This window comes from Doryrhamphus excisus, linkage group LG3 (assembly GCF_037039965.1).
Source record: "Doryrhamphus excisus strain RoL-2023G ecotype Guam linkage group LG3, RoL_Dexc_Guam_v1.1, whole genome shotgun sequence".
In the NCBI taxonomy this organism is placed as follows: Eukaryota; Metazoa; Chordata; class Actinopteri; order Syngnathiformes; family Syngnathidae; genus Doryrhamphus; species Doryrhamphus excisus.
In genome coordinates, this window is record NC_136359.1 from 12,988,167 (window position 1) to 13,009,601 (window position 21,435).

At 41.7% G+C, this 21,435-nt stretch overlaps 2 protein-coding genes across 2 annotated transcripts in view; one reads left to right on the forward strand and one right to left on the reverse strand.

Moving 5' to 3' along the window:
• Positions 1-137: 137 nt before the first annotated feature.
• acsl2 (acyl-CoA synthetase long chain family member 2) lies at positions 138-16,444 on the forward strand. The gene is made up of 20 exons (XM_058070812.2): positions 138-262; positions 6,692-6,935; positions 7,014-7,128; positions 8,497-8,561; positions 8,645-8,746; positions 9,351-9,450; positions 9,604-9,782; positions 10,048-10,080; positions 10,523-10,574; positions 10,696-10,769; positions 11,027-11,104; positions 12,243-12,377; positions 12,445-12,579; positions 13,834-14,002; positions 14,067-14,155; positions 14,215-14,331; positions 14,732-14,875; positions 15,702-15,803; positions 15,889-15,960; positions 16,033-16,444. Exons 2-20 carry the CDS (start codon positions 6,693-6,695, stop codon positions 16,171-16,173), a joined length of 2,145 nt encoding a protein of 714 aa, XP_057926795.2. The 5' UTR covers positions 138-262; position 6,692; the 3' UTR covers positions 16,174-16,444.
• Positions 16,445-16,663: 219 nt separating this feature from the next.
• Positions 16,664-21,435, reverse strand: part of bin3 (bridging integrator 3) — a 30,864-nt gene continuing 26,092 nt past the window's right edge. The window contains exons 8-9 of the mRNA XM_058069836.2: positions 21,195-21,329; positions 16,664-18,857 (exon numbers count right to left, since the gene is read on the reverse strand). Coding sequence (XP_057925819.1) covers positions 18,711-18,857; positions 21,195-21,329 — 282 coding nt within the window. The 3' untranslated portion in view covers positions 16,664-18,710. The remainder of the gene's footprint in view (positions 18,858-21,194; positions 21,330-21,435) is intronic.

Sequence of the window (21,435 nt, forward strand, 5' to 3'; positions counted from 1 at the left end):
AGAAACACCCGAATTTTATGAACTGTATATTTATCTTTGTGGTTTCCTTGTATTCTCCTATTTATTATATTTATAGAAATACGTCAACAAAACACATAAAAAAAACCTCATCCAGTTTGCGTAATTAGATGTTTAATTTGAAGGTTATCACAGGAAACGGTTGATGATAGGCACGAACCTTGACTATGAATAGATTCCGATGGCTGAACGGAAAGTAGTTGGGGATCGCCTAGTCATCAGTGGCAGCGTTCGAAACTAACAGGTGATTTACTTTTCATTGTTTTCTTGTTGTTTAGTTCTCATCTTCGGTGTTTGCGCACCTGCCAAGGCTTATTTTTCTCAGTAAGCTAATGCTCAGTAAAGTTAGGCTGCTTTGCTTGCAGTGGCTTGTTGAGGCTGTCGCGTCACATAAAAAACAAACAAACAAACAAAACATGCGGAGCGGCTGAAAAGCTTGATAAACTGATTAATTTCATCACTTAATGCTGTCACCGATGAGAAGGACACCTGCCTTTACAAATATAGCAATGTTCAGTTTTGAGAGGTGTTCATTGAACAAAATATGTTTATGTATATATTATTATGGCTGTACTTTTCTGTGGTGCAAAACACTGAGTGCAACTATACAACATAAAGTAACACCAAAAATTGCTTTAAAATGTTGAATAATACAAACATTTATCTTGGTTTTTAGCTGTTAATTTAAACAAACAAATAGAGAAGTTCATGAGAAGGGTGGGGTTGCGTCTTAGAAGTTCATAATACTTTAAATAAATAGCTCCCTGAAATGTTTCCACAGTAAATAAAGTTATATTTGTCTTTGTTCTAAAGGGGACCTATTATGTTTTTCCACTTTTCCGATCTATAAATGTAGTTAGAATGTTGTATTATCGTGTTAAACGATACCAAAGTTTCAGATAAAGAGGTTTTCGCAGTTGGAAGTGAGCCTTGAAAGAAGTTTGGGATGCTCTGAACACTCAGAGTTTTACAGAGTTTTTTTCCAACACCGGCTCACTTTGATGTGTCTGGAGGCAGGATGTGGGTGGAACAAATTGAAACAGACAGTTGTGGAAATCCAGGGAAATACAGCTGGAATGGGTGCAGATTCTGGAAGATCTAGAAAGCTTTGTTTTTGCGGGTTATCATGTGTTACTGCTCTGTTGGAGTCCACAACTCAAGGGTTGAAAATGAGCAGAATAAGTTCAAGTTTAAGTTCAGATACTACAAAAAGTACAAGGGAGTTAGCAAGCTCATCAGCAACTCTTGTAAAGTGAAATAAAAACATAGAATATCTCCTGAATGTTTTCAGCCATCATCTTAGCGTACTGGTGCTGTTTACTCCGCTCTTGCGTTATTCTGCTGCTCACTGTGACGTTAATAGTAGTTCATGTAGATGTGGAATACTGGCACGTTTATTACATTTTCTGGCTTGGCTCCATCGCGTGCTGTGGCATGCTTAAACCAATCAGATGGCCCTGTGGGTGGAGCAATGCTGGAGACAGAAGTCGCAGCCAGTAGGAGGGAGAGAGCGAGAGAGGCACGGCTGAATCTGTTCTGAAATAACCCTGTTTTAAAGAGGAGCTATTATGCTATTTTTCGGCCCTTTGTGTTGAGTTGTGAGCTCCCATAGAGCAGCTACACACAATAACCCACACAGAATTAGAAATCTAGATTTTTCTGAATCTGCACCTGTTGGCTTCTCTCGGCCAATGCTGTGGTTCTCCACACCTCCATGGACACACAGCAGCACAGTGTGTCTGACATTAATACACCTCTTGACTGAATAAAAGTTGAATTTTGAAAACTCGCGGTGTCATACTTCCATGCCATTTAAGTCGCCAGACTAAGAAAAAGTGATAAAGTTTGTGTAAAAGACAGTTTGGAAAGTGAACTACTGTTGTTGTCAAGTTGCCACTGTAAAAGTGTGTATTTTCCCTAACAAATGAACAACCAGAAAAGAAGAATATACACCAGAAGTGTATACATTAAGTAAGAAAAGTCCCACTCCAAATCTAAACAAATGATCATACACCCTCCCAGAACATGCCCCATTTAACCTACTCTTAAGGTCAATCAATCAACATGAACTACATGCAGGTAATAAATGCGGGGGTGACATGAATGCACAAGCTGCACAGTAGCTGACTGACAATGAGGGCAATGCTGGGGAATTCCTCCCCCTGACCCAGAAAGCGACAGGAGGTGACATGGGGGACTAGGGAGGTGGGGGCCGGTGTACCAAAGCTACAGCTGAAGGAATGAACTGTGCTGTTCAATGTTTCCACTGCAATTTAGGCTGTGGTGGAGGGGAGCTGAGGTGGCGGGTTACAAGGTCACAGGAGGAAAAAAGGAGACAAAAACTTGAATTCCTAAATGTGAGAGAGAAAACACATGTTGATTTGTGACGTGGGAAGTGCATGAACAATAGAAGTAACTCAAGGATAAAACTCAGGTAAAATAGTTTCAAATGATTATGGACTGTATTTTAAACACTGCAATGTATGTATGGAAGATGTACTAGTGTACCAGCAGGCCGCTGTCTTCAAATATCTGCTTTTCCTGAACTAGAAAAGGGAGGACCTTAAACATAAGAAACCTGTTTGTGTTACTGGGAGCTAAACATTGTTATCTTATGATCAGCATCTCAGCCAAGTGAGCTTCTGTGTGCACAGTTAAGAAAAGTATCAGATTAAAATTGTGCCTTGCTTTGCAAAGAGATAGCGGGCGGCGGTGGTGCTTCATTCCCAATTTGATGTGAAACCTGGTAAGTGTAAATAATAATACAATAAGTCAACGACATATCACAATTGCAATTGTAACAGTCTTTTATAAAAACTACAATGGCTTCCGTGCTGCTGTTTCATGGATGCGTCATGACTGAGGAGTGGATGTGCACAGACCTGCGTGCTGCCTTGAGCTCTTATGTCTGCTTCCAGTGCTGCATTCTTTGCTTTTATTGTGCTTTTCTGCACTCACCAGTGTCATTTGTCAGCTTTTATGTTATTTACATGGTGCCTGCTGTCACTGGGATTCTATAAGGTCTCAGATGAAGGATAATGCAGTACAATTACTGTCTTTGGCAAGCCTAATAATTTTAGAGGTGTTGAAAAAGCTCAACCACTGGTACCATGATATTTTTAAGGTGGCTTTTTTATTAGCAACTGTTACACAAGTGTAAAAAGAAGTTAAGCACTGTAAACTCAGTATAATATTTAATACAGCTCTAGTGTTTGTACGTCAAACACTATTTCAAGTTGGAACTGATTGGTTGAAGTAAAAATAAATGAAATGTTGAGTATATTTGATTTGCATGACTGTGTAAATGTCACTTCTCAGACTGTGAAGCTGACTTGTGATGTTGGTGAGGTTCCTTCCTTCACTATATTTCTTTTGTCTCAGGTCTTCCAGGCAGTCAGTGCTGTGCCACAATAATGGTGCCTGTCTAGTCTTGACAATAGTCTTCATGAATGGGAAAGGGAGAGTGGGGGCAGCAGTGGACAGATAGGGGGGATGGGGCGGTGGATGCTGCAGGAAGTTCTCTTCATCCTCAACTGGCATTTTTTTTTTTGATGTTTCACTTCTCCTTTATGGTGCCATGGGAGGCACTTGTGGCTCTCCATCTGCTCTGTTACACGCCGAGGTGTGAATTGGCTACTAAGCAGCTACATTACATTTAATGGATGTCTCTGATGGAATATTTATCTACCGAAGATGAGTTTTGGCCCCATTTTGCCCGTAGAGGGAAGCCATGCTGCATCAGACTGGTTCAAAAGAATTCACTTCTTCTCATTTATGCTTCCACTCTCCTACTGGGGACGGAGGAGCAAAGTAGGTGAAAGGTTGAGGGGTGTATATGTGTTCATGAAGGACGCTACCTGTGAGTAAATATTGTCAAATGTTGTGGTTTTTTTAATGTGCTCGTCTCTTTCCCATGCTCCCTCCCTCTGTGTCGTCGTCTGTCACTGACATTCAATATGAACAATAATGTTTCTGGCATGGTGAAAGGGTGCTAGAGGAGGAGGAGCTGTCAACTAGTCCTCCCCCTCACCACCAAACGTTCACAACTGCATACACGGAGAGACGCACTCCCCTTGTTGGGGAGAAGAGTGACTGAGCGTAACTTGAGGGTGCATCGTGCCAGCGCAACCCCTCCCTTCTTCGAACTGTGCTGTGCCAAGTGTGTGTCCCAGCGGGACCCGCTCTTTAAACTGAGCTCCTCAGACTAGGAGTTTAGGTTCTCAAGTGGAACATTGTTTTTTATTCCCTCTGCTGGTTGTATGATGATGAGAGTCAACATGGAAGATTGCTGGAGGAGCAAAAACACTTTCAATTTATAGTTAAAAAACTAATCATGACAGAGTCAGGATTAAATAATACCATTAACATTTTAGTCATATTAATCACAGTGAATTAATCATGATTACTGCAACATGTCTGAAATAGATCCATTTTCACCCATTTTATTCACATGACATGATAATATATAATGTCAATATGCATGTAATATACTGTGTGTTTATAAATAGCTCCAAATGAACTGAAAATGTAAATCAGGGGTCTCAAACACGCGGCCCGCGGGCCACTAGTTTGAGGCCCCCGCCTTGATATGAAAGTTTAATGTTAGTGCGGCCCGTGCAAGTTTGATATGGATGCTGTATGGTATCATGTACCCAAAAAAAATATTACGTTTGATTAATGTTCATGTTAAAGGTTAAATAACTGTTAATAGTTATCCTCCCTATCCGTGTGGAAGTGGTAAGTTTTTGGCTTTTCAAGTTTAAAGTAAATAACTTGGAGGCTACCGTTTAGGTCGCTAGCTCTCTAGTTTGCGAGTTAGCATGTGTTTTGTCATGTCTACAGGGCTCTAATAATGCTTTGTTAATTTTAATTTGAAATAAAATATTTGTCTACCCACCAACTATATATGGTTTCTTAATTTTTAATTATTTGCCGTTTTATTATTTTTATATTTATTTATTACTGGTTGATTGATTTTCTTTATTCTTGATCTTATTTTGTGTAGAAAAATAAAAACTAAGATATTTGAGAACAGTGGAATGTTTTATCAGAGCTTTTCTTGTAGAAAATTGGAACCAAAGCAAAGTAAATTTTTCTGTTTTTAATAAATGCGTTTTTTTGTTTTTTTTTTGGAAAACCTGATGCGGCCCAGCCTCGCCCAGACCTTAGCTCCAGTGGCCCCTGGGTATATTGAGTTTGAGACCCTTGATGTAAATGAAACTAAACACAGTACACATTACCATATAACGTGCTTCCTGCGTGTATCTATGTAATTCCTCTGAAATAGGTTTTTGGCTGGAGTTACAGGTATTTAGGACAGTACTGTAACTTTCCAACGCAGTACAGTAAGAATAGTAAAACTAAGAGATACCACACACACGGAAAATAGAAGATTGCTAGTAGTTACTCCCTGACATGTACTGTATGAATGTCAGACTTTGTGCATTGATGGGATGTTGCAATGGAGGTGTTGAGTTTAATACTCTGGACTCACTTTTCCTCCCGTGGAGAGCAACAGCTAATCAGTGAATTGGTGATTATGATATTAGATTTTTATTTGTTTCTTTCAGCTTTTTGTTGTGTTGTGATTTCGGAGTCGCCACAGCGGATCTTTTGATCCGGCATACTGACTGACTTTGGCTTGAGCACTTTAAATTGCAGATGCCTTCCTGACGAATACCAATAATGCTTACTAGTGGAGATTCGAACCGAGGACATTTGCTCCAAAGTCCAGAATACTGACTGAATCAAAGATTAATTGATTTATCCAATGAATCGACAAGTATTTTTGTAATCAATTCATCATTTCATTCAAAAATGTACTGTAAATATTCATATAATATTTATATTTATTTATAATATTAATAATATTAAATATTCAGCCTATTTTTTCCTTTTCCTTAGTCCTCCATGAATCATATATATGATCTTTTCACTTTGGAAACATTCATTCATTCATTTTCTACCGCTTATCCTCACGAGGGTCGTGGGGGTGCTGGAGCCTATCCCAGCTGTCTGAGAGGCAGGGTACACCCTGGACTGGTCGCCAGCCAATCACAGGGCACATATAGACAAACAACCATTCACACTCACATTCATACCTATGGACAATTTGGAGTCACCAATTTTGGACACGTTTTGGAATGTGGGAGGAAACAGGAGCACTTTGGAAACAGTAATTGACATTTGTTGAAAGCCCTCTCTGAAAGCAATAGCACTGCCTATTAGAAGTGTTTTTTTTCCTCCTGTCCCTGTCAGTGGTAGGTAGTTAGGTAGTATCAGAACCAGAGCAGAGCCAGGAGGCTGCCTATGTGAAAGGGAATGTTGGAAAATTGGCACGAGGAAGTAAAGTTTCATATTCACTAACCCATTTCACCCCGCTGCTCAAAGTCAGCTTTTCTTCCCCTTGTCAACATACTCAATCAATGGCGCTGACCTGGAATGGAAAGAAAAAGTAGTGCCTTTGGAGGTAGTAGCAGCATTGTAACAGAGGTGGGATAAGGACTATGTGAAAGCTGGGACAGGGGTGGGACAGGGTCACCACTCTGGCCTGAATACCTGAATCTCTCTGTATTGTAACCAGATACTCTGTTGGAATAGACATTGGAAACGGCGAATGTCTTGACATGGATAAATGCCAATCTCCTCAATTTGTCTGTTTGTTCTCTTTCAGCATGCATTTTTCCGACTGGTTACGGTCGCTTCGATCCAACGTGGGACTCAAAGTTTCCGAATCACAGGAAGACAGGAGTCTGCTGCCATCTGCGCCTTCGTCCTTACTGTCGTCCTTATATCTGTCCTCGTCCTCCCTTCTGGGTTTAGGAGCCTTGGCATCCCTTACCGCATACTGGCTGGTGACCCGTCCACGCCCCATGCGTCCTCCGTGTGACCTTCAAGCCCAGTCTATAGCTGTCAATGTGGGTTTTGTTTTGAATTCCTGTGTGCATCTCAGTGTGAGTGTTGCTCTTGTATCTTACCGTAGTGTGTTGTTGTAGGGCGATCCCACCTGCAGGCGGTCAGCTCTTCTTCAAGATGACACGCTGCTGGAGTTCTATTTTGACGACACCAGGACGGCTTATGACATGTTTCAGAGGGGCCTGAGGATTGCAGGTATGACCTATTAATCATCTTATTTACTCGCCAGCAGCCATTGCTGATATATAGATATACATACGTCATTCAAAAAAATTAAACAAAACAAGAAAAGAGACGGTTGTCTCCGGGTACTCCGGTTTCCGGTTTTCCGGTTTCACATTCCAAAAACATGCTAGGCTAATTGGTGACTCCAAATTGTCCATAGGTATGAATGTGAGTGTGAATGGTTGTTTGTCTATATGTGCCCTGTGATTGGCTGGCGACCAGTCCAGGATGTACCCCGCCTCTCGCCCGAAGACAGCTGGGATAGGCTCCAGCCCCCCCGCGACCCTTGTGAGGATAAGCAGTAGAAAATGAATGAATGAATGAAGGCAAAAAGAGGTGATGACCCAGCTCTACAATAAAAGAAAGCAGTTGGCGCAGTTTTAAGATGCAAACGCACGTACAGTTCAGTTCCAAATGTGAAAACTGTAAATAGTTCATGGTGTTGTAAAAAACATTATTTTAGTGTAAAACAACCACACAAAAGTTTTTCAATTTTTTTTGCAGAGTACTGATATTTACTTAAACTTGCTGATGAATGAAGAACATAAAAGGGTCGTTTCTTGTCTCATGTCTGTATAGCCCTAGAATACAGTATTCTGTGTGCCTTCAAAAATCTGTCAAAATCATCAAAAGTGGATTGGACGGCTTTAAAAAAAATGGCTGGGATTTAATGAATTAAGTCTCCTCAGCTTTGCCAGAGATGTCAGGCTGTCCGGCTCAGTGGCAATGACAGAGCCTGCCTTCCTAGCCTAAATGCATTCATTCATTTATTTTCTATTGCTTATCCTCACGAGGGTCGCGGGGGGTGCTGGAGCCTATCCCAGCTGTCTTTGGGCAAACGGTGAGGTACACCCTGGACTGGTCGCCAGCCAATCACAGGGCACATATAGACAAACAACCATTCACACTCACATTCATACCTATGGACAATTTGGAGTCGCCAATTAACCTAGCATGTTTTTGGAATGTGGGAGGAAACCGGAGTACCCGGAGAAAACACACGCATACACGGGGAGAAAATGCAGACTCCACGCATGATGCCAGAGGGTGGAATCGAACTCAGATCTCCTAGCTAGCGCTAACCACTCGTCCGCCGTGCAGCCGCCTAAATCCATAGTGTACAAAAGATGTGGCATAGTACTGTCACTGTGGGTATGGTGTTCTTCTGGTGGTGTTTTCCTGCCAAACTACCCTTTTGGAATTGTAGAGAAATTATAAAAGAAGAATACAAATGTATTCATTAGGAAAACATCTAATGAAACCTATATTGAACTTTTTGGCCACAATTCCGATGGTCACTTTCTTGTATAAACTTTTCTCATGCGTGATGCTTTTCAGGAAATGGGCCATGTCTTGGCTTCAGGAAGCCAAAGCAACCCTACCAGTGGATATCCTACACTGAGGTCTCACATTTTTGGTTTTTGAACCACATAGTTCATTTTGTCGTTTACAACCTCTTCAAGCAATGTGTCTTTGGATCCTTTAGGTGGCAGAGCAAGCACATTTGTTGGGTTCTGGTCTGTTGGCTAAAGGCTGCAAGCCCAACCCTCAGCAGTTTGTTGGTATATTTGCTCAGAACAGACCAGAGGTATGTGTCTCTTCTTTGGATGGATGGAATATACTGTAGCTACATGTAGAATGGAGAAAGTAGTATTTATATTCAGGATTTACATTTTAGCCACTATCGTCTTGCTGTACCTGCAATAAACGTATGAAAGGCTAACATGTCTGGTGAAATGCATCATAGGCCTACAGAAAGACTTTACAGAATAGCACTTTTGATGAAAGCACTGGCACATTTTAATTCAATGAGTATGTGACAAGAATGTGTTTTCGGCATAATCATATTTGTATTAATATTTATTATTTCAATGTCATAAACAAATCAATACTTTAAATGTATAACTAGAAAAGCACTCCGCCAAGCACCATTGATTTATAGCAAAATGATTACTGGTACATGGATGGAACCGGACCGCAAGCAGTGAAGGTGTGTCTTTATACGGGTATTAATCGTGCATGTCTTATTAATAATTATTAATATACCTGACAGGCAAGACTATTTGCTTGGATTAGATCAGCTTCAAAACATTCTTGCTAATTACCCAGTGTGTCTTTGTTTGCTTTGGCTAATACTGTAGTTGACTTTTGATGTGTGAAAATGATGACCAGTCTCCCTCTGCTGGTGACAGTGGATCATTACAGAGCTGGCCTGCTACACGTACTCCATGGTTGTGGTTCCTCTATATGACACATTGGGACTGGAAGCCATGGTCCACATCCTCAACCTTGGTGAGAAGCATGCCTGCATGTAGACAACACACACAACAGCACATATTCAAGGAAGTAAAGGTCCATTTGTCTTGTTTCTGAAATTGGATCTGTCAAGTTATGACATTTCGCTATCATTTGAACTGACCTTGAGTTTTATGTGGTGGACTGTAGCTGAGATCTCTCTGGTGGTCTGCGACCTCGAGGAGAAGGCCGTCTCTCTGTTGGAGAACAAGGAAAACGGCAACGCCCCCAAGCTCTCCTGCCTGGTTGTTTTTAACGATTTCAGCAAGGCCTTCTTGGAGAGGGCCAGAAGCTGCCAAGTGGAGGTTCTCAAACTGGCACAGCTTATGGTGAGCAGACCGTGTGGACACACAACTACATTTTTTTGAATAAACACCTTAAAAAAACGGCAGATATCAATATCATTTTTAGATAGAGATTCTGTACATGTGCATCTATTCCTGTTCGTATTTTATTATATTATTTTACACTATATTTTATTCAGTTTTACCCTGGTCTTATTTATTGTAATACATTTTCATTCTTGTGCAGCAACATGGGCAACATTGGGATGTTGTAAGGTGTTCTACAAATGAACTTTGATTTGATTTGTAGGAGCTGGGAAGGCAGAACCTTAAAGATCCTGTGGTGAGTTTAATTGTCGGTCCAATAATGGATTTACATTGTGTTTCCATTGACCCGTTTTTTCTCCAATATGGGCTACTTTGAATATGCATCATGGCAGTAAAGGTGGAAAAAATATCAGTAGAAAACTATTCATATTCAAACTGTTCATATTCATATTCAGGGAGTGAGGTTTCCAAGTGTACAACCACACAGCCACATTGGCAGGCATCTATTACACTTACAACATTTGGGTAGATGTTACAGTACCAACGTCATCCATATGGAGAGTAGCGTGGCTGCATGCAGGGGCATATTTAGTCATTGGGGCCCTCCATAGCCATGTACTAATTATATATTGATGGGGTAATCTGCAGGCCATACTGTATCAGTCACTGGTACAAAAGGTCTAAATGAAGGGCGTAGGTTGTCTGTTTTTATATTCTTCCATTTCCCTCCACTGTAGCCACCCCAGCCTCAGGATCTGGCCGTGGTTTGCTTCACCAGTGGAACCACAGGTAACGTCAGATCTTTCTACAAGTCTAATCATCCTCTGCTCACATTAGGGCAGGCTTACCCACTTAAAGCGCCTTTATGGCTCCCTAAAACTAAATAATGCCTTTGTTTGTTTATATGTAGGCAAGCCTAAGGGAGCCATGATCACCCACGGCAACATCGTCTCCAACACTTCCTCTGTCATTAAGATCCTGGAGGTCTGTTTTGCTCTCATTGACATAACTTCACATCTGCTTTGTCTGTTTTCCTCCCTGCTGTGTGTAATGGTATGATTAACTGAGTGTTTGATTGGCTGTGTGGCTGCCAAGCTACTTAAACTAATTGCCTGAGTCTGCTGTCTGGGCGCTGGAGGGAAAAAAACACCATGGTTGATTGCCTGTGTGGATTCATCTCTCCCTCGATACCTGAAACTCTTTTTTTTTTTTAGATTTTTACTCATTTTTTTCTCTACCAGGGTTCCATGGACATACGACAAGAAGACATTTCCATCTCCTACCTGCCGCTGGCCCACATGTTTGAAAGAATGATTCAGGTGGTATCCATTGTGTGGAATTGATTCCTGCATAGTTGTCAATATTTGCTTTTAAATAGAAGGAACATTTTCCAGAAAATCCAGGCAAATTCTGGTCTTTCCTCCAGCATCCCGCCATACAGGAATATTTTATTTTGAAAGTAACTTTACTGACGACAGCTGCGGCACTACCGGGCGGGAAATGAAACTCCTGATCATAATTTTAAGACCAGTTGTAAAATCGCAAGAATTGCCATTTTGCACTGTTGGATATTAAGGATGATCGAAGTAGAGTTTCGAATTGGGAGACAGGGATGGGGGACAAAAATGTTGAGTCAGAAATTTATTCCAAATGAGCATGAAAGCGAAGTAGGCTGTTCATCAGCTGATGAACGATCCTCTGTCTGAATGAATGTTCTTACTGGTACTGAGTGCAGTCCAATAATAACCATTAGATGGTATCTATCTATCCATCTATCCATCTATCCATCAATCAAAGGCCTGGTCTCCTTCAACGCCACAAAATTGCCCGTTTGGAATTTGCACGAGATCACCAAACATGGGACATTGAAAGGTGGATGAAAGTTTCTCTGATGAGGACAAAATGTACCATTGATGTTCCTGATGGCTTTCAACGTTAATGGAACAATGGAGTTTCAGGTTGTGCAGGGGCGTTAAACGGCTGTGTGAAGATGTTGTAAGAGGCATCCATCGACTGAAAGGCGGAAAACGGCTGGTTGCAATAAATGATTTTTAGAGGATAAGCGGTAGAAAATTAATGAATTAATGAATTTGATCATTTTAATTGATAATTTTTTGTGCATATTTTTGCATTTTGAAGCTCTACTTAGAACCTCTTAAGATCAGAACAGTGGGAAATGTAAATTCTTGCAACAAGAAGGACAAAATCTGAGTTTCCCATGGAGAACAGGAGGGTTAATGTCTAATAGGATTAATAGTCAAAATGTAGTGCAGTACATGATTGCAACCAGCAGAGGGGGCTGTTGGTTCAGTCTCCAGAGGAAAAACATTCTATTAGATGTGACATCTCCTCCAGCAACACTGGCATGGAAACAGGTGTTGAGAACGTTCATCGAGGTTGTCAAAATGATGACTTGAAAATAACTTTAAAGTTAAATTCAACCTCTTCTTGTCACAGGTGTCCATGTTCTGTCATGGAGCTCGGGTGGGCTTCTATCAAGGAGACATTTCTCTTCTAATGGATGACATCAAAACCCTGAAGCCCACCTTCTTTCCCGTTGTCCCTCGTTTGCTCAATCGCATTTACGACAAGGTGGGTTTTAAATACCACATGCTCACACACGCTACCGACTTCCCCTCGCCATTTTTCACCTGTACAGATTCTGGGCTCTGTGACGTCTCCGCTGAGACGAGTGTTGCTTCGCTACGCCGTGAAGAGAAAGCAGGCGGAGCTCAGCAGCGGCGTCGTACGCAACAACAGTCTTTGGGACAAACTGGTCTTCAACCAGATTCAGGTCAGTGGCTCAAATTCTCTTTCTACTGTTATTGATTTGTATCAAAGATGTTGGTCTCTAGCTTCCTACTGAAAACTCAAAAAACGACTTGACCAACTGTCATAAAACTGTAATCATTGATTGATTAGAATCATGATTATTTTTAGGTGCCGATCCGAATCAACATTAGCATTTATTATTAAGATGCTGGCCGTTACTGCCACCTACAGGACAAGCTTGTCTGCTTGCTGGCAGTAGTAAACGCTATTTTGTGAAGAGGTAGAAAATGGGAAAACAAAAAGGAAAAACAACAATTTGCCATTTTTGATACAGGTGTACCTAATGATGTGGCCAGTGGTGTATCCGCTGTGCTCTGTTACTAAAGGGAACAAAAAAATAACACTATTATGACATATGGCACTCTTATCTCCGTTTTCCTCTTTGTACTTTCAACAGAGCACATTAAGCGCCACAATGATATAATAAAAACAATTCATTCATTTTCTACCGCTTTTCCTCACGAGGGTCGCGGGGGGGTGCTGGAGCCTATCCCAGCTGTCTTTGGGCGAGAGGCGGGGTACACCCTGGACTGGTCGCCAGCCAATCACAGGGCACATATAGACAAACAACCATTCACACTCACATTCATACCTATGGACAATTTGGAGTCGCCAATTAACCTAGTACCGGAGTACCCGGAGAAAACCCACGCATGCACGGGGAGAACATGCAAACTCCACACAGAGATGGCTGAGGGTGGAATTGAACCTTCGTCTCCTAGCTGTGAGGTCTGCGCGCTAACCACTCGACTTGGCTCCTATTAAATGATTTTTCAATGCTTATGAATTTTAATTGTTCAAATTTTAGCCTTAAAATCAAATTAAAACCCTTAAAATCAGCTGAGAAGTAAAGCCTCAAACTAATGATGGGCTATCTTGTCTTTAAGAAGATATTTAGTAGTTTCCTGGAGGAGGATTTCTGTGTACTTAGTGGCACACAGAAGTAGGCAAGCAGCTTGCAGAGAGTCCACAATGTGATATGAGAAGTTTGCAGGAGAGGCTGAGCTCTTCCAAGCGAGCGGTGCCAATAGCAAGCGCAGCATATTGAGCCTGTGGGAGTGTATTGGACAAGCGTGCAACGCTGGCAAGTGAGAAGCCACTGAAAGATTTTGGCTCAGGGAGGTCGGTGGGAAAATATGGTCTACTTGCTGTTGAAGCAGGATTCAGCTCAGACCCGTGTTGGTAAAGCGTCACGCTTTGGCTTTGTCTCTGTAAGGCCACTTTTGGAGGAAACCTGCGCTTTGCCCTGACTGCATCAGCACCCATCTCCCCCACCGTGCTGTCCTTCCTCAGAGCCACGCTGGGCTGCCTCATCTTTGAAGGTTATGGCCAGACGGAGTGCACAGCAGGGTGCACCTTCTCCATGCCGGGCGACTGGAGCGCAGGTTAGTCTTCTGGACTTGCACGCTAGCAAGGCTTTTGCCGCGGTCACATTTGTGTGTTTCCCAGGACATGTTGGCGCTCCTTTGCCCTGTTCTACTGTGAAGGTGGTGGACATCCCTGACATGAACTACTATGCAAAGAACGGAGAAGGAGAGGTGAGCTTAACATGTGTGATGACACTTCTCCTCACTCATTCTCCCGTTTTCCTTATCAGATCTGCATCCGTGGTCCCTGCGTCTTCAGGGGCTACTTGAAGGACCCTGAAAGGACCGCCGAAGCTTTGGACAGTGACGGCTGGCTGCACAGTGGAGATGTGGGCCAGTGGCTTCCTGTAAGATTGTGTTCTTCCTGTTCCATAGTTAGGTCATTCCATTCCTAGCTTAGCTGTGATAACTTGGTCAATCTTTGAGACACTTTTCCTCGGGGCGTCTCAGCTGTATTTCACAAGGTAACTGATGTCTGTGAGTGACAGGAAGAAATGCTCGGACCTCCAAATTGTAGAACTTTTGGGGGTTCCAATGTAATTGTTGCTAAAGAGAAAAAAATAGCATCAGTTTGCAGAAGATAGTAGTTCTTCCTGGAAACAGAACTTTCATGTTTAAATATGAATGGTATTCTTCTGAAGAAAGTACCTAGTAGGACATCTCACCCATGATGATGATGGCTTGTAGAATTCCACTCTGTTTTGGTACCCTTTCCGTATTGATGATGCATTTCCATGTGTTCACCAGAATGGGACGCTGCGCATCATAGACAGGAAGAAGCACATCTTCAAGTTGTCCCAGGGAGAGTATATCGCACCGGAGAAGATAGAAAATGTCTACATGCGCTGTGTTCCTGTGCTGCAGATCTTTGTGCATGGAGATAGTTTACAGGTGTAGTGCACGTTTTGATGGAACATACAGACACTTGCACAAACACAGTATGTTTACTATTGTGCTTGGACTGCATCATACTGGACTAACCTTTCACACAGAGAGTCTGAAAAAAAATGGCTGCATCAGAACAGACACGGGAGTCTCGGTTGTTAAACATGACACTCCAGTGCGGGCACTATGGAATATACTTTTACACAGACATGTCACAAAATTGGAACATCAGAGACGTACGCGTAGACACAGGATTTATTCACCTGTGTCTTTCACGCAGAACCCACTGAAGTGGGACACCCCTGTGTATGTGTATGCTTTCACACAGTGACGGCTTATGACAGTCAGATAATTAGGTTGTGTTAAGTTGTTAACACCAGTGACAGTTGCTTTGAACACAACAGGGTGTTGGACAGGAGACTTGGGTATTGAAATTAAGACTCTTGTTCTGGCTTTCTGATTTTCTGACTCCGATTACTCCTTCCTCAATGGTTGGACAATTCGGGGCCGACAACCACGCCAACTTCTCTCAGCATTTCTACAGATAAGTGTTCAATTTCCAGCTTTAATAGACTTTGTCCAAGGAGCTTCTGAAGGCAGAAAATTGCCAGGTCAAATTCATACCCTCATTTAATGTCAGGTAGCAAGACGGAATAAAGTTGGCTTTTTACAGGGAGACCTGTTTCCAATATTTTAATATATTACCAAAATATTAGAAACAGCTGTCAGTATGATGCAGTGATGCAATCGACAATAATAATAATACACACACTATTTGTATAAAACAGTGGCTATTTTGTATTGTTCATGAACTGATTAGTCCGGTGTCCAGTCTTATCTGGTAGGCATAGTCGTCCCCGACCCTGAGGTGTTTATAGATTGGGCTAAAGAACGAGGAGTTGTGGGCTGCGTTGAAGAACTGTGTCAAAATCCTGTAAGTTTAAATGGTTGCCTATTGCAGATATTCCAGTTTGCTCGTTAAATAATCCACTTGAATTGACAAACTGTCCTTCCAATAGGACGTAAAGGCTGCAGTGTTGGAGGACATGAAAGCAGTTGGAAAGAAGGCAGGACTTAAGTCTTTTGAACAGGTGAGTCTTTTGAACTTTTCTTAGTGAAATAACTACAGGCTGACTTGACGCTTTCATACCGTTTGCGTGCAGGTGAAAGATCTGTACTTGCATCCCGAGACATTCAGCATCGCCAACGGCCTCCTCACCCCCACCCTAAAGAGCAGACGTACCGACATTCGCCGAGTCTTTCAGGAGCAGATAGAGGCCATGTACAGCAAGACCACTTTGTGAGGGGCTCCAACAGACTGGATAACATTTCCGGGTGCATAAACATACAACAGGAAGTGTTTGGGAATAGCACTAATCCACACACACACCTCTTGTGCATATATAATGTATTAACTCTAAGTCGACACTATTGTAACCTAATGGGACCAAAAGCTGGTATTCACAATAATAATGTCATGTTTTCAGTACTCTTAGCAGCCCACTTGCTTTTGTACATTTGCATTATTTGAAAGTGGATTTGTTTGTAAAAATACATGGCTTCCTGTCTCATGCATTTGTTTCCCCAATGATCGCTTTGATTGCTTCTTAATTCATTGAAATCTAGCAGCGGCCATCTATGTTCGTGTTGTAAATACCGCTTCGCTTCTAATGAGTGGACACTACTGATTCATTTAGTTCAGTGAAGCTGAACACAAATAAAGATTGTTAGATTTATGACCTGTTTGTCATCTTTTCAGTCATCACACACTCACCTCACTAAAGCACAAACACATTTAAGAATGTCACCTGATCATTTATTCTCTGATTTTGCAGTAAACGGCTAAACATTGCCACCTAACATTTTACATCACAAATACAAATGAATAAAAGCCTCTGTTAAAAGGATTTACTCATCGGTGTTACAAAAACAACTGATACTTCATTAAAAACTAGGGCCACACTGACAAAAATAGGAGTTGTAGGAAATGAAGTTGTATTTTGAAGGGGGAAAAGAGGTCATAATGTTGAAACTATAAGAATGGGTGCAAGGTAGTTCGGAAGATAAAGGAAAATGTCAGCATCACTATGAGAAACAGTTGTATTACGAGATAAATCTTGTTTGTAATATAAGAATCAAGACATACTACAAGAAAATTATGTGATTGCATGTTAACAATGGAATTGTGATGTGATAACACAACGATTTGCAACAAAAAAAAATTGGAAAATATAAAGCTGTAAGAAAAATGCAGTTAAAAAGATTTGACGACAAAAAGTCATGAGATTATAAAAAATCATAATATTGTAATGTTATGAGAATGACGTTACAGTATAAACATAATATCTAAGACATATCTAAACACAATCATGTAATACTGTACTATGAGAGTAGACAATTTTACCAGAAAGGTTGAGACAAATGATAAGTTGTACTCTATTACAGGCAAAAGTTGGAATGTCAGAATAAAACTGCAATATTTGCAGTATTACAAAATTAATGCTGCAATGAGTAAGAATGACTGTGACTAAGTCACATTGTGATTGAAGTTGTCATTTTAAGAACATAAACATGAGAATGAAGTTGTAATATTAAGTTGTAAAAATTCCATTGATCAAAAATCCATATTATTGGAAAAGTAATCATTTTAAAGAGAAAGTTTCCAATACCGATATTGCATTTTCATACGAATGGATACAAGTATTAATCTGTTAAATTGTGAAAAAGGACATACAATTGTGACAATAAAATTGTAATATTGAGTGACAGGTCCTAATTTAAAAAAATCTTAGTACTCTACCAAAAAATAGGAGAAAATTATCATTTTAAAAACTTTATGCTCATATTCATAACGGCTAGTCTTAATTATTTTTCTTCTCTTCAGTGAAAAACCCTTCATTAGCTCAAAAGACACCTTCATTTGTTTAAAAACATCATGATTAACTTATAAGCCGAACTCAAAGACAATGAATTGCTTTTGCCTCAAACAGCAGATTGTACATTTTGTTTGCTGCGAGAGCCCAGCGACATCAAGTAGGAAAAACACCCAGTGTGACCTTCTTACCTCTGGAAGCAGAGGGCGTGTGTGTCGTAGTGTGACAGCACACCGGAGTGCAAGGACAGCTGACACTTCCATCTTTGGCGCGATGGGTGCAACACTTTTTAGTGAGGTTCTTCATGGTTTGACTGCAAGCAACCACACAACAAAGGATGGATGGTTTGACACATAGGAGACAGAAAAGTGGGAAGCATATGATGCGTTCCCACTAGAGGGCGCCCTAGACTTGATTTTTGTAATAATGAACCCAAGCGCCACATATAGTATGTTATCATAGTGTAAACATTTTGGGATGCTACCACAAAGAACAAAGTAACTAAGAAACATATTGATGATAAACAAGAAGTGATGCCAAAAATATGGTATTGGCTGATGGCTTTCTTAAAGTGTCATCCATAGTCGTATTATTAGACACAATGACATGTACTACTCAGGTAGGGAGTACTCACACAAGGTCTTCACACCCAAAGTCTGGCACATCTGGATAGTGCGAGCACTCTAGTTTGGTACACTTCTTTGGGACGACTGGAAGAGGTTGGCCAGGGCATGTAGCCCAGTCTTTGACTGGAATTTGATTGCTAATGATTACCACCAATATTTATAATATTAATAAAATAAAAAATCCTATTGACACCCACAACATACAATTGCGCCCAAAGTACGAATGGCCTTGTGTACTACGTCCTACTAGGTCCGGTCAGGATCGCTAATGAAATTAATGCCACATCAGTTAGTTGAAAGGAGAGTGTGTCTTCCTGGTGTTGGCTCAGTCAGTTAAGTCAGTTAGTCGTCAGCCACGATGGAGAGCGCACGCAGCTCGTTGAGCTTGGCCTCCGTCTCCCTCTGCCGCTGCTCATCAGTCAGGCCCGCCTGGTCGATCTGATCCGTCAGTTCACTGAAGATCTTGTACATTTCTGTGAAGTACACCACCTGGAAAAAAACATTTTTAAAAAAGACAACAAAAAGTCAAATGTGATGCGATGATCTCCCCTCCTCTTCCTCCTCAGAGCCACCAAGAGGAGATTAGACATATCAAGCAAGTTCCCGCCATCAGATGACTCATGACCCGGCTTTTTCTCTCCCCCAAATCCGAACAAGACGCAGAGTGTTTGGTGAAAGCTTTTTTTTGACACTTCCCACCCCAGCTCCTTCCCATTACTTGGTGAGTCAGGCTCCTGGGAGACTGGCTTTGATGATTAATAGACTTTAAGCACACTACAAGACCAAGAGTGGAGACGGCCGAGGGAGAGGTACTGGGAAGTACAAGCCCCCTTGAAACCCACACGTTACAATATTTCCTCACGCAGTACACTAACAGAGCACAGCTGGGCCTAACGGACATCACTGTCGGATATGTGCCACCTTTGTTATGCAGGTCACACACAAGTCACCACAAGTAGGTAGTACATATTTCTACATGTATCACCCCTCACATTTCAGCAACTACTTTATATCTTCTCAAGAGACAATACTTTAGGAATGAATGCTGGGTATACTTTAGAGTAGTCGGTGTACAATACCTTGTAAAGCAGTATAGATTGACTATCAATTGGATGACTTAACACACAAGTGTTACTGTCTAAATAGCTGGCTACAAAAGCGAGGAGCAAGATAGTGTCATAGTCTGGGGCTGCATGAGTGCTGCAAATAGTGGGGAGCTGGGGAGTTCATTGAAGAAAAACATGAATTCCAACATGTGTGACATTCCCGCTGTGCATCATCTCGTCATTTAGGAAACTAGGCCACATGTCTTCATGACCCCTTTCCCACATGTTGACATAGAGCGGAACTTCAAAAGTCAAATGCCTCCTGATGTTGTGTGGAATTGTCAGTCCCAGCCACCATCATACAGGCTATCAAGCGTGACCTCGGCTAACTCAGGTGACACCGATTCTAAAAGGAGGAGCCTCAGCTTCTTTAACATTTGTGTGACAATTAGGCCAGTATTTCACCATTGGAGTTAAGGATGTTTCCACATTTTTCATGCTAGCTAACTTTTTTAATTGACTATATTAACATATACATATATAAGTACTAACATATATTTCATACATTTAACATTGCAAATATGTTATTTTAGAATTTAATGCAATTGAGCAAAATTACATTTTCTGTTGTCAATTTACTATTAACTTATAATTTCATGTAATTTAATGAAATGATGAATTAGACAATTATTTGTAATTATTTTTAAAGAGAGGCAGGCTCTGCTTTTGTATACATAAAGGACATACTCTAAAGGGGGTCGCCACTCTAACATATATCAAAAGCAGTTTTTCGATACAAAGAGCGTAATAAAATATAAATGGTGATAATAGTATTGCTAAAGTAAATCAAATGGAAGCACGGTACTGTAAATCCCCATTATCAATTCTTGCTCATGTGCACAGTTACAGGAAACAAAGACAATGGCAGGGGACGGCGACTAAGAATCTTTTTCAAATACAACACACATGTGGCAGAAGAAAGCGAGAAGAGAAACCACAACAATGTTTCAATTCATCTGCATGTGTTCAGGTGGACGGGTCAGGCTGCAGGTCCCAAAAAGAGTCGCTGGACGGCAGTCGCGGCAGTGGAGCCGACGACTGCAAACAAAGGCAGCCTTTGTGCCTGTGCTGATGCTGCTGGGAGCGGAGCAGAGCAGAGCAGCATGGAGTGGAGTGGAGGAGAAAGGAGCAGGGAGTGGAGGATGGCCTGAGCAGGGAGGAGGTCCACTGACCACCCACGTGTGCCTGAGTTGGAGTGGAAGTGTGTTCCTGCTCATTCATGGGTGAATTATATTTCCTCCAGTGCGGTCGCGTAATGCAGCAAACGCATTGATTTTACTGTTGTAGATATCAAAAAAATTGAGATCATTGATATATTGGCTGCAGAAATGCTCAGTCAACTGGTCACTCAACGTCCTGCAAGTTCAAAGCCCAGCCGAGCATGCCATGATTGTCATTTGGCCTGACATAATCTCGTTTGCTAATCAGGAGTGTGGCAGTGGCCGTCCCAAGGAAGGAAATGACATGGTCAGGCAGCTCTGGCGTGGGGGAGGCACTCAACCAGCTGCTTTAAAAGAAGCTTCAGGTTGGGCCGGCGCTGGAGCCAGACAGATGAGGCCTTCCAGTGTGGGCCGCCACTGCAGGGTTAATCGTGTTAAAGGCGGCATGCTGGGAGACACAGTACAACACAGACTCATTCCACTCTTTGACCAGCGGTCAGAGGGCGGAACAACTTTGTGGAGCGGAGGCGTGGGGATGTTCAAAGCCCACACAAACTAACCTGCGCCCGAATGAGAGCCTCAAAGCTGGGCTGGAAGTAGTCTATGCGGCTGTGGTAGAACTTGGGCATCTCGTCCAGCAGCTGCTTGTTCTTGGCCTCAAAGTCCTCCCTGACTGGTCGCAGCTCCTCTCTCGCCTGGAGGGTAGAAAACATCAAAAACGTCACACGCTGCCGTTATACAGAAAACAAAGGTCACTGTCGCATGATTGTGTTGCCAAATTTAAAATTATGTTAACACCAA

What these genes read in the sequence shown, in the direction of transcription:
- acsl2 (XM_058070812.2), top strand. Translation starts at nt 6,693, where the DNA reads ATGCATTTTTCCGACTGGTTACGGTCGCTTCGATCCAACGTGGGACTC. An exon ending in TTGCTCAGAACAGACCAGAG is followed by an intron (nt 8,747 to 9,350) that starts GTATGTGTCTCT and finishes TGCTGGTGACAG; the next exon opens with TGGATCATTACAGAGCTGGC. An exon ending in ATGTGGGCCAGTGGCTTCCT is followed by an intron (nt 14,332 to 14,731) that starts GTAAGATTGTGT and finishes TGTGTTCACCAG; the next exon opens with AATGGGACGCTGCGCATCAT.